The following is a 15267-nucleotide window of genomic DNA, read 5'->3' on the forward strand; positions in this document are numbered from 1 at the left end:
CCCTGGACCATATCTGAGAACATTTTGTTTTGCACAGCCTGAGATTTGTGAGCAAGCAAGTAACTTCAAAATGTGCAACTTCTTTCATCCATTTTGTTGTCATTTATTCAGATATCACAATTGCACATTGGACTGTTCAGCTTGAAGAAGAGACGGGTGAGGGGGATAAGATAGAGGTGTTTAAAATCATGAGAGGTCTAGAATTGTGTAGATTTGAATCGGTTATTTACTCTTTCAGATAATAGACTAAGGGGGCACTCCATGAAGTTAGCATGGGGCACATTTAAAACTAATCGGAGAAAATTCTTTTTCACTCAACGCACAATTAAACTCTGGAATTTGTTGCCAGAAGATGTGGTTAGTGCAGTTAGTGTAGCTGGGTTTAAAAAAGGATTGGATAAGTTCTTGGAGGAGAAGTCCATTACCTGCTATTAATTAAGTTGACTTAGAAAACATTGCAGCCTGGATGTCCCAACATCACCTTAAACATAACATGACCAAGATGGAATTTCTAGTCACATATGTTTGCCTTGACTGGATTGTAAGCTCCTCTAGGCAGGGACGTGCTTCCTCGCTGCCCATATTCAAAAGCAGTCTAAAAACTCACCTTTCTGAGGCTGCTTTTAAAATCTAACCACGTCTCTGGAATAGACTTCCTGTAGACTCTTGTTTGTCACATATGTTTGTCTTGACTGGATTATAAGCTCCTCTAGGCAGGGACTCTCTCTCTCTTGTGTGTATCCGTACAACGCTGCGTATGTCTGGTAGCGCTTTATAAATAAGTTAATAGTAACAGTTCATCGCCCGTTCTCCAGTGCCAGCTTTCCCTTGCCCGCTCTTGTTTCCTTCTGTTTTCTATTTTGCTGACCCACATTTTTTTCTTTTGTCCCTTCTGTGTCTGCTGCTCTCATCTGCTTTATTTTACCTTGATTTCTCTCTCCTTTCCCATGTTGAAGGAAATTGCTTGAGTCGGGTCAGTAAACTCGGCCGGTGGCACATCAAGAATCCTGTCTGCTGGGGAGGGATGAGAAACCCTCAGAGCCTTGCAGCTTTCTTAGCCCCTGAGGGGGGGGGCAATGTGCTTTAGAGACCTCCACACCCCCGTATCCAAGGGGCATCCCTTTATAGGAGCCGCCCCAACAGTAGCAGGGGTGTCTTGAGCTTGCAAGTAGCACTGGTTTCTGCGGTGTTCCCAGCTTCGAGCTGCTTTTGCGGTACCAGGAGCCTCGGGCAGGACCCTAAGCCCTCTTCAGTGAGCTGTTAGCCGACGCCCGATAAAAATATTCCAATACTGCATACAGAAACGAGCTGTAAGAATAGCACAGGAACTGGATGGTGAATAATGGTCAGGCATTGACTATTTAAAAAGAACAAAATTGCTTTGGGTGGGATCGTGTCCTTTGGGAGTCTGTATTGAGACTATTTTGAAGGCGTTCCCTTATCAATACTATCAGGCGTATGTAGTTTAAGGGTTTACTTGGATTTCCGATTAACACTTAAGACGCATAGTCGCCATGTGACCAAAATGGCATTTTATAAATTAAAGATATTAAGACCCCCCTCCCCCCCCTACAGCCATTATTGGCTGCAGATTTATTTTGAACATTTGCAGCAATCTTTGGTTCTTGGACGCCTTGATTATTGTAGCAGCCTTTGCACAGGGCTCCCAGATAAGCTTATAAGAGTGCTACAGATTGTTCAACACATTACAGCCTGTTTTTGTTAATGGATTTAAAAAAAGGTCAAGACCATGCAACTCCTGCTATAGGAGAGCTGCACTGGTTACCAAATAAATGGAAGTCAACACTTAGACTATTTTATTTAAAAGTTGTTTGTTTGTTTTTTTTTATATACCGCCTATACAAACAATGGTATATCTAGGTGGTTTATATACATAATTAGTAAAACCAGTTTTCTAGACAGGTTTTAAAAACAATTAAACTTGGCAATATTTATTTTTATTTATTTAAAAGTTATTAGTGATTGATTGGCATCCGAACATCCTTGTGCAATTCGAAATAAGACTGAATGGTACATTCCAGCTCTGCCCCTGCATATTCTGCAGGCACGGGCTAGGGCTTTTCTCATTTCCTGCTACAGCTTTATGGAGGGAACAGCAAGACTCGAAAGTGCTCAGCAAGTTGGTCAAGGCAATGCTTGACCAACTGCAACTCCATCCTGCAAGGTCTTCCTGCTACTACAATAAAACCCCTCCAGTTGCTCCAAAATGCGGCGGCAAGAATCCTGACAAATACTAATCTGAGAGAGCACATCACTCCCGTATTACAAGACCTTCACTGGCTCCCAGTAAACTATAGGATTCTCCATAAAACGCTTACAATTATTCATAAAAGCATTCACCATCAGACCCCTCTTGACTTGCTTCACCCTCTCAAATTTCACTCTGCGGCCAGACCCTTAAGGGAAGCCTACAAGGGATCCCTACATGTCCCTCCAATCAAAGTGGTGCACCACGCTAACATCAGAGACCGTGCATTCTCAATAACAGGTCCCTCCGTCTGGAACGCCATGCCCCCGGACCTCAGGCAGGAAACATGTCTACTAACATTTTAAAAAGAAACTTAAGACATGGCGTTTTGGCCGAGCCTTCCCTATTCCTAGCCCTACAACTTAACTCAGAATTATTCTCATCGACTCTGTAAATGAACTAATTCTAAAGCATACAAATATGTCGCAACGAGGCTAGATCCTCCGCCCCCCCCCCCACATCTTCATTTGTATATAGTAATTTATCTTTATTCTCCCCTCTTTATTTCTTTTCCCCAGTTCACGTGCCCTGTGTTACAATGTAACTTTATGCTTCCTCAACTTCCTCAAAGTTGTCTCTTGTTGTTTCTGTTAATTGCTTAGTTCGATGTAAACCAAGCTGATTTGATCTGTATCAAGAAATTCGGTATATAAAAGCCTTAAATAAATAAATAAATGCATTTTAAAGAAGCATTTGGTTAATTGGCTTCAGTTTTTTGTTTTATGGCTTGGTTAATTTAATTTTATTAAGTTTCATGTTCATGGTTTTTACGAGTGCTTGATTGTAATCCACTCAACGGAATTTTTTTTGGAAGCAGCAGAATATAAGATTTTAAATAAAATATCTAATTTTAACTTTTTTCTGAATGAATCAAAATCGGAACAGTTTGTCCCAACAGTGGATGCCATGCATTACTGAAAAGTGGAGATTTGTTTGCATTTTCATTTTTGAGACCAGCAGTTTCAGAGACGATATGGGGGGAAAAAAATCCTTGAGATCCGGTAAAATAGTCAGTTTGTTGTATCGTTATCGGGTCATCCAATTGAATATTTTAACTATAGCCTTGGTCTGATTCCCTTTATCCCGTGCTTGGGGAGTGGATGAAGGTTATTACATAGAACAGAGTGGCAGGGATTGTGTCCGTGTGTCTGTCCATTTCCAACTGAATGAGGGCGCTGAATGCTACTTCTCCCCTCTATTTGCATGTTTTCTTACACTTGTGGATGCTTTCTGTTTCATCGCAGTGCCGTACAAGTGTCTGCAGAGCATCAGAAAAGGCTTCGCCAGTTCCTGGAGTTCAGAGAGTAGCTGCTCATGGAGTTGCTGGGACCTGCGACCAGTCCACCGCTATAAACTAGGACTGCACTGGAGGGTGATGGGCACGCGGCGTCTCTTCACAGAACTGCATTGATCTGGCTGCCTCCTCGTGCCGTGACTTTTTGGCAGCCTGCCGGGCACATTTTAATTGTAAATTGAATAATGGCGAGACATTCACAATGGAGCTTCAGGAAATAGAGGATGGGGGGGAAACCTTCCTCTATCTGGTATTTATTTATCTTTTGTATATCAAAGAAGTCTTTTTATTCCTTAGGGTATTTTCACATCTTTCCTTTACACTCAAGAGATGCATTCTGAAATTTGGTAGACATTTTTAGGGGGAGGGGACAAATTAATTCAGAATGTTACCTGTTGGTGCTCCTTTCCTGATAAATATGGTTTTTCATTCGTTCTTCAGTGTGTCTGGCGTTTCATTTGAAGATTTCCTAGCCTGTAGCCAGATGGACTCAGGATCAGTGGGTTTATGCTCTCCTACCAGCAGATGGAAACTTGAGTCAGGTTGCAAAGCTGACATCACCGTACATACACCCCTGCAGTGACCTCGGCTCTCCAGCATTCTCCGTCTCAGTAGATGGTGGATGTGCCTCTCCCTATGGGAATTGCTGTACTTCTTGGAAGAAGAAATTCTACATGCTAACTTGAAGGAAACCGAGCCCCGCTTTCCTGCGGTGATACCTAAAGGTCCCTCCCCCAGTTGAGAAATCCTGAGGCGATTTCTGAGATCCCTCAAAGGTGTGCCTTGGTCCTTGTAGCTGGTTCCCGGCACGGGCTTTGCTGCTCAGACAGCGGGTGCAGGAAGCCGAGCGCAGCGGTGACTGCCAAAGCCCTCTTCCCCCCCCCCCCCCCCGCAGCCATTGGGGGTAAGGGTAATTGGGCTTCCGAGTGGGTTGAGCATCCCCCAGTGGGCTAGGCCCTGCTGTAGACTTGATCGGCACACTGCGTGGTAGGCTATGGCAGAGCCATCTTGCACGCGTTTGTGTGCACGCCACATTGCTCTCCATAGAACATCGGTACGCACAGTTTGGCTTCGCAAACGCGCTGTGCATATAATGCCCCTATGCGCACATCTTTTAAAGCATGCGATATAGGAAGAGCTGTGCTCACGGGCTGCGCGTGCACTTCACCGCGCCCTGCCCGGACGCTCAGAATTTGTACGCATAAATTTTTAAGCGTGACCTGAGAGCACACAACTACGCTGCCAATGGTGCCGCCTACCAAGAAACCTAAGCGCCTTGCTCTCTGCAATGCTTGCCATATTAGAGCCTCACAGTCTGAGGTGGACTCCAAATTATGTCGGCACTGTGAGGAAGCCCAAGGAGAATTGGTGGCCTCTGACTTTGCTAAGCCAGGCTCCTCCCATTTGGATGAAGAGTTGGTCACTGCCATAACTGGAAGTACACCGGACCTCAGTATCCCCTTGACTGGGTCATCCATGGGAGAGGGAAATTCAACTGGTTCCACCCCAGTGCCTTCTGGCTTAGGCATGGACCCGGCTGCCTTTTCCTGGGTGGAGTTTTTCCAGGGGCTACAAGCCTTCATACAGACGTAGTCTACTGCCTCACTTACCCCTGTCTGCACGAAACCTCAGCCGGTGACCCCTCCCATTCCTACCAGCAGACCCCAAGGTATACCCCGCCTTACCAAAGGTATCCCTGGCAGGGTCCTGGATGGCACAGACAGAGGAAGATCCAGATTCCTTGGAAGATGGGGAAATCCCCCCCCCCCCTCCCCCGGGTTGGAACTGTATCAGACCATGTTATGGTTCTTTCATAGAGGTGAATTGCCAGCCTTGGTTTCCCAGACCCCGAAGATGCTGGGAGTTCCTGGGACGGATTCTATGATGGAACCAAAAAAGGAGCCCATTCTGATTTCCCTGCGGAAAACCTCCAGCTACTTTCCAGTGATGGACTTCATACAGGAGTTGATTATTCTGGAATGGGATGCCCCAGAAGCAAGTTTTAAAGGGGACAGCGTGTTGGAAGCTCTATACCCTCTGGACCCAGTGGTAAGAGAATGTTTGTTTCCCTAAAGTGGACGCACTGGTCTGTGCCATCTCTAAACAAACAACTATTCCAGTGGAGGGGAAGAGTGATCTTAAAAGGTGAGCATGATAGATGAATCTTTCCTTAAACAGGCCTTTGACGCTGTAGCAATGACCTTACAGATAGCTTCTTGTTGCGCTCTGGTGGCTCATTCGTGTCTGCTTCTCTCTCAGGAGATTGACTTTGGGGGCTGAATTCCAGAGCGGTTATGGAACCCACTGCTGCCTTTTTAACAGACGCAGGATCTGATTTAATCTGTACTTCGGCCAGAGGAATGGCCTCTGAGGTGACGGCCAGATGAAAGCTATGGCTAAGGAACTGGATGGCTGACACACCCTCCAAAGCTAATCTTACAAAAATGCCCTTTAAAGGATCCTCCTATTCAGGAGCAAGTTGGAAAAACTGGCCAGAAAATGGGGCGAATCTCCAATTCCCCTGTTACAGGAAGATAAGAGGAAGCAACTATAGTGCCCCTCACCTATGAGGGGTCCTTCTAAGGGTTCCCAAAATTTTCGCCCGTACAGAAATTTGACATTTCAGAGGTCTCGACCCCTTGGGAGGTCCCAACCCTTTCATACCCAGCAGCCCAGGAGAGGGGCAGATTTGGGTTCAGGCTCGTCTCGAACCCCCCAATGAAATTTTACTGACCCACCTTTAGGATGAGGAGATGGGGGGTTGTCTGTCTCTTTTACCAACAGTGGGTTGAGATTACTTCAGACAAATGGGTACTCAGTCATTTGAGAAGGATATGCACTGGAATTTCATAGCACTCCTTGGGACGTATTCACGATGTCTCCTTGCCACTCCCAGCACAAGAAGCAGGCAGTAAAGATTACTCTTCTAAGACTGTTCAGGATGATGGCTGTGATCCCAGTACTTGCGCCCCAGGAAAATATGGGGCATTATTTCATCTATTTTGTCATACCCTGGAAGGAAGGTTTCTTTTGCCCCATCCTGGACCTTGTACTTCGTGGTAATGGCCATACAACTAGGAGAGTTCCTAACCTCCCTGGACCTATCAGAGGCCTATCTTTATACTCCAATCTGGGATCACCAACTTTTCCTATGCTTTGCGGTGCTGCGTCGTCATCATTTTCGTGCACTGCCCTTTCTTAGCCACCACCCCCAGAATTTTTTCCAAGATTATGGTAGTCGTGGCGGCAGTATTGAGAAAAGATGGGATCCTGCTGCACCCATACTCTGACGATTTGCTGATCTGGGCCAAGTCCATGGAAGAGAGCCTCCTGGTTACCAACAAGGTGATCTCCTTGTTACAGGAACTTGGTTAGGTAAGAAACCTTTCCAAGAGCAGCCTCAAGCCTTCCCAGTCCTTGGAGTATCTGGGAGTCCGGTTCGACGCCAGGTGGGGAAAGGTCTGTCTTCCGTCCACGGATGCAGAAGTTGATGTACCAGGTCATTGCTATCATGTTGGAACCCACCGTCTCAACACTATTCAGTTCATATCCCCTTACTGATGGGAGTCTGTGGTCACCTCCAGTAGTGGTTACAGGAAGCTCATCTGAGCAAGGGTGTGTCCCTGTCCTCCCCGAACTGGCTGGTTCTCATGACCGATGCAAGTCTCTGTGGCTGGGAAGCTTACTGTCAGGAGCTGAAAGCCCAGGGACATTGGACAGAAGAAGAGGCCCTCTGGAACATCAATCGCCTGGAAGCCCGGGCAGTCAGATTGGCGTATTTATAGTTCAGCCACAGATTTCAGGGCTAGGCAGTCCGCAACAATAGAGCCTACATCAATCGCCAGGGAAGAATCAAGAGCCAGCAAGTGTCACAGGAGATAGAACTCCTTATGGAGTAGGCAGAAGTACATCTACGGATGATCTCAGCCTCCCACATCACAGGAAAAGATAACGTCAGAGTAGACTTTCTAAGCAGGGAGAGTCTTGATCCAGGAGAGTGGGAATTGTTGGCCAAAGCATTTCACCTGCTCATAGATTGTTGGGGCTTCCCGTCAACAGACCTGCTGGCCGTATCCCACAATGCAAAGGCTTCTCGATTCTTCAGTTGCAGAAGAGATCTGTGGTCCCTGGGAATCGACGCTTTCATTCAGATCTGACCAAAAGACGAGTTGCTATACGCCTTCCTCCATGGCCCCTGTTGGGCAGGGTCATTCACAGAATCTAACATCACAGAGGACTAGTAGCTCCAGATTGGCACAGATGTCCATGTTATGCGGAGACTCCTGGTAGAGAACCCCCTGTGCCTCCCAGCACACAGGGACCTGTTATAGCAGGGACTGGTGTTCATGAGGATCAGACTCTATTCTGTCTTATGGTCTGGACCTTGAGAGGGCTCGCCTGAAGAAGTGGGAATATTCTGCAGCGGTAATTGTCACCTTAATCTGTGCTCTATAGTTATTCACGTCCTTAGCGTATGTGTGGATCTGGAGTGTATTTGAGGCCTGGTGCGAGGAACGCAGTGTCTTCCTTCAGGTGGTCAAAATCCCACTTATTCTGGAATTTTTGCAGGACGGCTTTAATAAATGTTTGGCCCTTAACTCCTTGATGGTGCAGGTAGCGGAGCTTTCCTATTTCAAGGGTGAGGTGAATGGGGTCTCCCTGTTGGCTCATCCAGACATGGCTCGTTTTTATGAAGGGAGTGAAGCATCTTGGGCCTCCCTTGTGATCGTCTGTCCCCTTGCGGAATCCTAATTTAGTGCTGGAAATGTTGGCAGATCCTTCCTTTTGGCCACTGCACAGTCTTTCCTTGCGTTGACTTTGAAAGTGGTGTTCCTGGTAGTTATATGCTCGGAACATTGCATCTCTGAACTGCAGGCATTGTGTCGGGAACCATTCCTCCAGATGAATCCAGGAGCATTACAGCTTTGTACCGTTCCATCCTTCTTGCCCAATGTGACTATGGAGTTTCATTGGACTCAGTCCATTTCGTTGCTATCCCTAAATAAGCACAAGAACACGGAAGAATACTGTCTCCTCCGTAATTTGAATGTCAGTAGACATTTGGTGTGGTATCTAGAAGATTCAGAACCGGTCCAAAAGATGGACTGCCTCTTTGTCCTTCACAGTGGAAGGAAGCAGGGCAAACCAGCTTCATGGGCTGCCATGGCTCGCTGGATTAAGGAGGTGGTCACGGGACCCTATATGGAGGCAGAAAAGCCATTACCCTTTAGGTTAAAGCTCATTCCACTAGGGCTCAGGCAGTCTCATGGGGAGAAGCTAGACTGCTATCTTCCGTCGACATCTGCCCAGTGGTGATGTGGTCCTGCTTGCATACCTTCTCCAGGTTGTATCGCCTGGACAAACACAGGTAAGTGTTCATCCAGTCCCTAGATTAAGGTACCTATATTCTTACTGGAGTTCAGTGTTTATGGTTTGAGTACAGTTACGGTTATCCGTTTTTAATCCTATCTTTAGTCATATTTTTAATTAAGTCCTTTCACTAGTATGTCCACAGTGGCTTTTGAAGAGAACACTGAAGGGCTGAGGTCACTGCAGGGGTGTATGTAGGGTGACATCAGCTTTGCAACCTGACTCAGTATCGTTCTGCTAGCAGGGGAACACATAACCCATTGGTTATGAGTCCATCTGCCTACACTAAGGAAAACAAAATTATCAGGTAATTTTTCCATTTTCTCACTTTTTTTTTTTTTAACTGCAGATACTTTTTTCCCCTTGAAACAGAAGCTTGAGTTTTTTTTTGTTTGTTTTTTTTTTTATTTTAATAAATTTTTTTTATTTAATAAAAAAGAAAAAAGCAACAGCTGTTTGCTGGAGAAACAGAGAATATGACTAAGGAGCAAAACGCCCATCCAGAAAGTACTGGGTTTTACAGGGAGGTTTGTTCTATCATGATGGCTAATGTCACCCAAAGCTTTCTTCTTTATGCAAGACGGTGTTCTCAGGCACTTGGGTATTTTTTTCAGCTTCTGCTTTCTTGTCGCTGTTCCCTCACTCCCTACCTAATGCCAGTTCAGGACCCTTCAATAAATTGCCTGGTTTCCTGTAAGTATAAACTGATAAGGTTAGTGACTTCCTTATGTCCAGGATCCAACTTTCCCAGAGGCTGCTTTAGCGGTACTAGCACAAAAGTTATTTAGAGAATGCAATCTTTTTTTTTTTTTTTTCATTTTGAATTGGTAAAAAAAAAAAAAAAGGTAATTTCTGAGGAGATCAGAGTTTCAAGTTTTTGAAAGCCCCCCTCCTACATCGCTACTTGTACCATTGCAAATCTGACTAAATGGGGAACACAGCTGTGCTGATCCTTATTAGAATGGCAGGCAAGCAACAGTAAAGCATGGAGAGATGAAGAGCACTCTTGGAGATATAATAAGTGAGGTAATTAGCTTTTTTTTTTTCCTTCCTAAAAAGTTTTAAATTGTGAGAGAGAGATCGCTTTTGAAAAGAGAGAACCACAGAGAAAGCAAAGGAGCCAAGAAAAAAAAAAAAGCAAAGTTGGTCTTTTGAAGAATCCAGTCAGTGCAGCTGGCTTAAAATACTGCCTCTGACCACTAGGTGTCATTGTAAGAGTACTGATAAGCTCCTCTCTCCTGTGTAGGATGGTGAGGGGGCCCAAGGAGCAGGATCCTAAGCTGGGAGCTGACCAGAACTGTGGCACAACACAGCAAGAGTGCTGTTTACAGGGCCTGTAAAGTTTTGTGTACTATTAAAGTGGAACTTTGCGTCCAGAATAGCTGATACCTACATGCCCCCTCCCCTCCCCCACACACCTTTTTTAATTGCATCATTTATCACTGCAGTGTTTCCTGGCCGATGCATGTTTCAGTTTAGCTGGGTCATCTGTTTTCAGGAGCTGCTTATGTGCATGTTGCATATAAAACTATTTGATTTTGCAAAATAGGACATATTGGAATTTTTAATAATACAAAAGTAATTTGATTCCATGTGAAATCATCTGCTCTAGACAAATGCACTCTACATCAGGTTAAGGGCCAATATTTGTGGTTTTTAAGTAAGTTTAGTCTGGCCAGTTCTGCATATTTGGAACCCCATCTCTAATTATGCTGCTGGATTTTAGTGAGATATTTCCAATGATGGAATCCTGCTCAAGGCAGCCTGTTGAGGACTTGTAACTCCTTTTTGTTTTGGTACTTTCAGAATTTCATTTTTCCAAAAATCGTCAGTTGATTATTGGCTCTTCCATTATCAAGCTGACCTGTGGCAGGACCAAACAATGGTCAGTGAGGTAAATATGAAAAGCAGCAGTAACTGTGAACTAAATGTTTTGGGGTTTTTTTTTCCTTTAAACTGAAAATAATCTTGTCCACAAAACTGCTAATATTCTTGGCTTGCTTACTGCCTTCCCTACATATAGTTCTGACATGGAAGGGCCTCCTTACTTTTCCCATTAAGTACGGTTGACATACCTTTTCCTGCAGGAGTTCTCGGAGGTTTAAACCTCCATTGTTGTCATAATGAGGACGAATCGCAGTTTCCCAGCAAAGAATCAAACGGCTGAGAATATACTCTGCTGAGCTGTCATTCTCAAGCGTGAGAATTGGCTGCGTGTGTTCTGCACTGGTGAAAGGTGATGCACTGAGCTGTACTTCCCAGAGTACCTCGTTGGATTGATGCTTGGCCTTGGCTAAGATCAAGTGCAGAAGCATGAGCTGAGGGCGGGCTTCTTCTTGCCCTTTTGGCTGAGACTGGGAACCAATACACTGAGGCATTAACGCACTGCCTCCCGACCCCACTGGAGACCAGACTATCTTACAGCCGTTGCCAGATCAAGAGGATTAAATCTGTTAAAGAACCAAATGAGCCTTATCTCTTGCTATAACAGAACTGCTAGTTGACTCTTCCAAAATTTCCATGGGATGGAAAACTTCACTATATGTTCAGCCTTCTGAGTGTCTTAAAAACTCGGTGTTGTTCCGAGTCTTTAAATACCTCTGTTGTCGGTGACAGCATTAGCTAACCATATGGCTTTTAGTACCCCACTGGAAGATGCCTCAGTTTGATCCAATAGTATAATGCTTAAAGATAGGGGTCAATTTTCAGTCGTGGCTGAGTCCCTGATCTAGGTTTTGACCACCTAGATATGGGTAAATCTTAAGCCAAACCCAGGCACCTCTATTTGCAGCTGAAAATGTTCTTAAATCATGGTGACTATAATTGGGCCTCCTAGGTTTGGGTGCCTTAACCTCCTCCCCCAGAGCTAACCCATTCCTTGGGGTTGCCCGTATTTACGGTGGCTGAATTTAGCTGCTCAGCCCTGGTCAGTTTTCATCTAGCTGCTTAACTTTCAAAGTTAGGAGGCTCGATAATTTGGAAATTGATACTATATTTTTTATCATTTTGGTACAGTGCAGTGTAAAGGCATATTTATTTTTATACTTGTCCTTCAAAGACATGGATTAAATACAATCGTCTTATGGTTCACAAAGCAAGGACTGTATACAGGATTAAGGCACTCAATCCTTCAGCTGCTCCACCCAATGAAAGTAAAATGCATTTAACAGCCAAAACAATTGTTGGGGGACAGATAAACCTGGTAGAGACTAAAGTAACTTGTGATTGGTTAAAACTAACCCAAGATGTACTATGCATTAAAGGCTATACTGCCTGACCACAACTGCTGGTAAACCCAGGATCAATATCAAAATAGCATTAAAAAAAAAAATTAAACTAAGTAGCTCTCTCATAGTAACATACATAGTAATGACGGTAGAAAAAGACCAAATGGACCATGCAGTCTGCCTAGCACGTTTCTTATGGTAGGATTAACAATGTTTTCAGATGCAAGACTTTGGGATTACTTTGAAGCTTGCATTTTAAAACATTCATTGGCCCTAAAAAGGAGGAGGTATCAGCTCTGCTCCACTGCTTAAAGTGGCCTTATTTCAACACATTTTATTTTTAGTACAGTATAATATTTTTTTATTCTCAAACTAGGCAAGCACAGAAAGAAATCAAATCCAGTGATTGTTTTTTTATTCTCTGGATTTACATAGCAGTGATGGTCTTACTAATGTTTTGGATTATTGAAGATCCTTCACTGTTGTCATCACCCTTTGCTGAACTGTAGTTGCTGAAGGAAATTGCTGTTAAGTGAATCATAAAGGTGGAAAACAAAAGCACCGACTTTCACTTTTTTAAAATTGCCTGACTGTTTTAATCTCAAAATGCTGCCGCTTTTGTTAAAGGGACATGGGGGTGGGGAGGTGGAGTTCAGCGCTGCAGTGAAGCATAGTTTGAGCAACATCGAAGCGTGACGGCAGAAAAACCTCATATGGCCTATTTTGCCTGCCCAACAGCTTTGAAAGGAGAAAAAAAAAGGAGGGAAAACGTTACAATTTTTATTGTATGGAACTGTGCAAAGTGTTAATTACAGGAATAACTGAGAAATCCTTACCACAAAACGTTACCCGTACTTCCTCTTTAACTGGAACAAATGCATGGAATTATAACTTTTTAACCTTGCACAGCTAGTAATCCAGGTCCCACTATTCAGTAAGTCATCGAGCAAAGAAATTATCTGGCCAAAGTCACCGGATCACGTACGCAAAATATGTAGTGGACTTATTTTGGTAAAAGTGCTGCTGACTATACTCTGCTAAAGTTACCCAGAGACAGAGAGGAAGGTAACTTTTCTGCTCACCAGCTTCCTGAGTATTTCAGGAAAAAAGCTAGTGGCCAAGGAGAGACCCCCAGTATGATTCAAAAGTGTAAAAATGTTGCACAGCCAAGCAGACCTCCCTGCCTCCAAGTATGTGCAAAACTTGTATACCAGGTGTGCCCACCTTCTCCCCAATATAAAATTGTTCAGCCTCCACAACTTGGCTGAGGAGCAGGAGAGGTTATTACGTGCTCCCTCTGTATAGCAAATGCCGAAAGCTCTGGCAGCTACCCGCACTTTAATATGAATTTATTTGCTGCGCTGGGGCAATGATTAGTCCCTTCCCAGACAGCGGTCATTAGAAGGACTGATCCCCATGCAGAATTCAGTCAAACTTAAGCCATGCCCCCCCCACACTGCCTCTTTCTTACCTGGCTACATTTTAACTAGGGAATGACTTTACCCAATTAATATTTAACTGCTCGGCAGGGTGGGCAATGCAAACTTGGGGGGGTTTGTCTGGCTAATTTCAAAGGTTACCAAGAAAAAACCCTTTTGAATACCAGCCTGTTTGTGATGGTAAGCCAGCTTATCCTGATGATGATTTCATAGGACAAAAGGATGATTCTACTCCCTCCCCGAAGGCTCACAAGATATCCAAAATACAACAATTAACCAGTTATCTGAACCTAGGGTGTATGATATAACAAAGTCATGGTGACTCAGTCCAAGTTCCAGGGCACAGCACTCCTCTGCCTCTTTTCTTTGTGCAGAGCTCTCTCTGCTCGTTATATTAATCCTGGACTGTTTTCAGTGCCATCATTTTTTAGTGAAACAACATAAGACTTATCCAAAGTTGATGGTGTACATGCATTTTCAGGACCCCACAGGTCCCCTGCTTTGATGTGATCTTGAAATGTTAATACTAACAGTCCAGCAGTTTGCTACTCCTCGCAGATCTTACTCTGTAGAAATAAAGGTCAGCGTGTCCAAGGGGACTGACGTGACAAGCGCACTGCTGTGTGCAGGTAGTAAAGCAGCAGTATTGTGCTGGGATGTGCCCTGTATCTGTACGCACTGTACATGTGCAGTGATCTGATTTGGCAGTTTCAGCTCACTGACTAAATCTCTTGGGATTGATGGGTGTAGCATCTGTAAAATCACAAGAGAACACTGGTAGGTATCTCAGAATGTTTGCTTTCAGTACCAAACCCCCTGTCTCCTCCATAAAGAGAGTCACATCTGTGTTGGAATGTAGGAAGACCAATGCACAATTACAAACTGAGAACGGGTGGAGGGACAGGCCCAGGTGAATTGCCCCTCTTCAAAATTAAGTCCAAATTAAGGAAGAATATTTTTCTGTATAGCTTAGTTCCTCTTAACTTTTTTTTTCTCATGAGATACCACACTGAATAGAAAATGTTTTAAGTAGTTTTGTATGCAACCAGTTTTGAGATAGTAACAAAGAAACAAAATATATATATAGGGAATTCTTTGTTTGGACTCTGAATGTGCGTGAGAGGAAATGCCCTCAGTTGTCTTCGGGCTGCAGTTTGCATGTGTCTTGGATTATTTCATTACTTGTTCTTACATCTGGTTCTAAAGCAGAGGAAGGACAAGGACATGAGTGTGTAAGAAGGAACTGTTTCAAAATAAGCTGTAAGTTGCCTAGAGATTTTTCTGGGCTGCCAACTGGTCTTAGTTTTGTATGTTTCTATTCTGGCTGGACCCGATGGAAGCAATTTTTAAACTAACTAATGGAGATTTTGATTTATCTAGCTCCTTTCACCCAAACGGCATCTCTGCATGCATGTGACCCTTCAGCAAGCTCTCTGTGACTATTCTTGGGAACCTTCTCGCTCCATAGAAGTTTCCAGCAATGACGTTTCCTATTTCCATTTCACCAGCTGTATGCTACAAGATTAGGTCTCCTGCCTGACCAGTCACCTCCCCCTTGGGTTGAGCTTGCAGGTTCTGGCAGCCAGCAGGACATGAACGTGGACCTTGGTTCATCTGACATAGATAAAATATGTAAGACTAATTATCTCTTACATCTCCCCTCTCCCC

At 44.3% G+C, this 15267-nt stretch overlaps 1 protein-coding gene across 2 annotated transcripts in view; it reads left to right on the forward strand.

The window, feature by feature from the left end:
- The window catches only part of NDC1 (NDC1 transmembrane nucleoporin), a 49656-nt gene extending 45657 nt beyond the window's left edge, over positions 1-3999 (forward strand). For both annotated transcript variants that reach the window (XM_029618238.1, XM_029618237.1), the window contains exon 18: positions 3514-3999. In XM_029618238.1, coding sequence (XP_029474098.1) covers positions 3514-3577 — 64 coding nt within the window. In that variant the 3' untranslated portion in view covers positions 3578-3999. The remainder of the gene's footprint in view (positions 1-3513) is intronic.
- Positions 4000-15267: the final 11268 nt, after the last annotated feature.

This window comes from Rhinatrema bivittatum, chromosome 10, assembly GCF_901001135.1.
Source record: "Rhinatrema bivittatum chromosome 10, aRhiBiv1.1, whole genome shotgun sequence".
Classification (NCBI taxonomy): Eukaryota; Metazoa; Chordata; class Amphibia; order Gymnophiona; family Rhinatrematidae; genus Rhinatrema; species Rhinatrema bivittatum.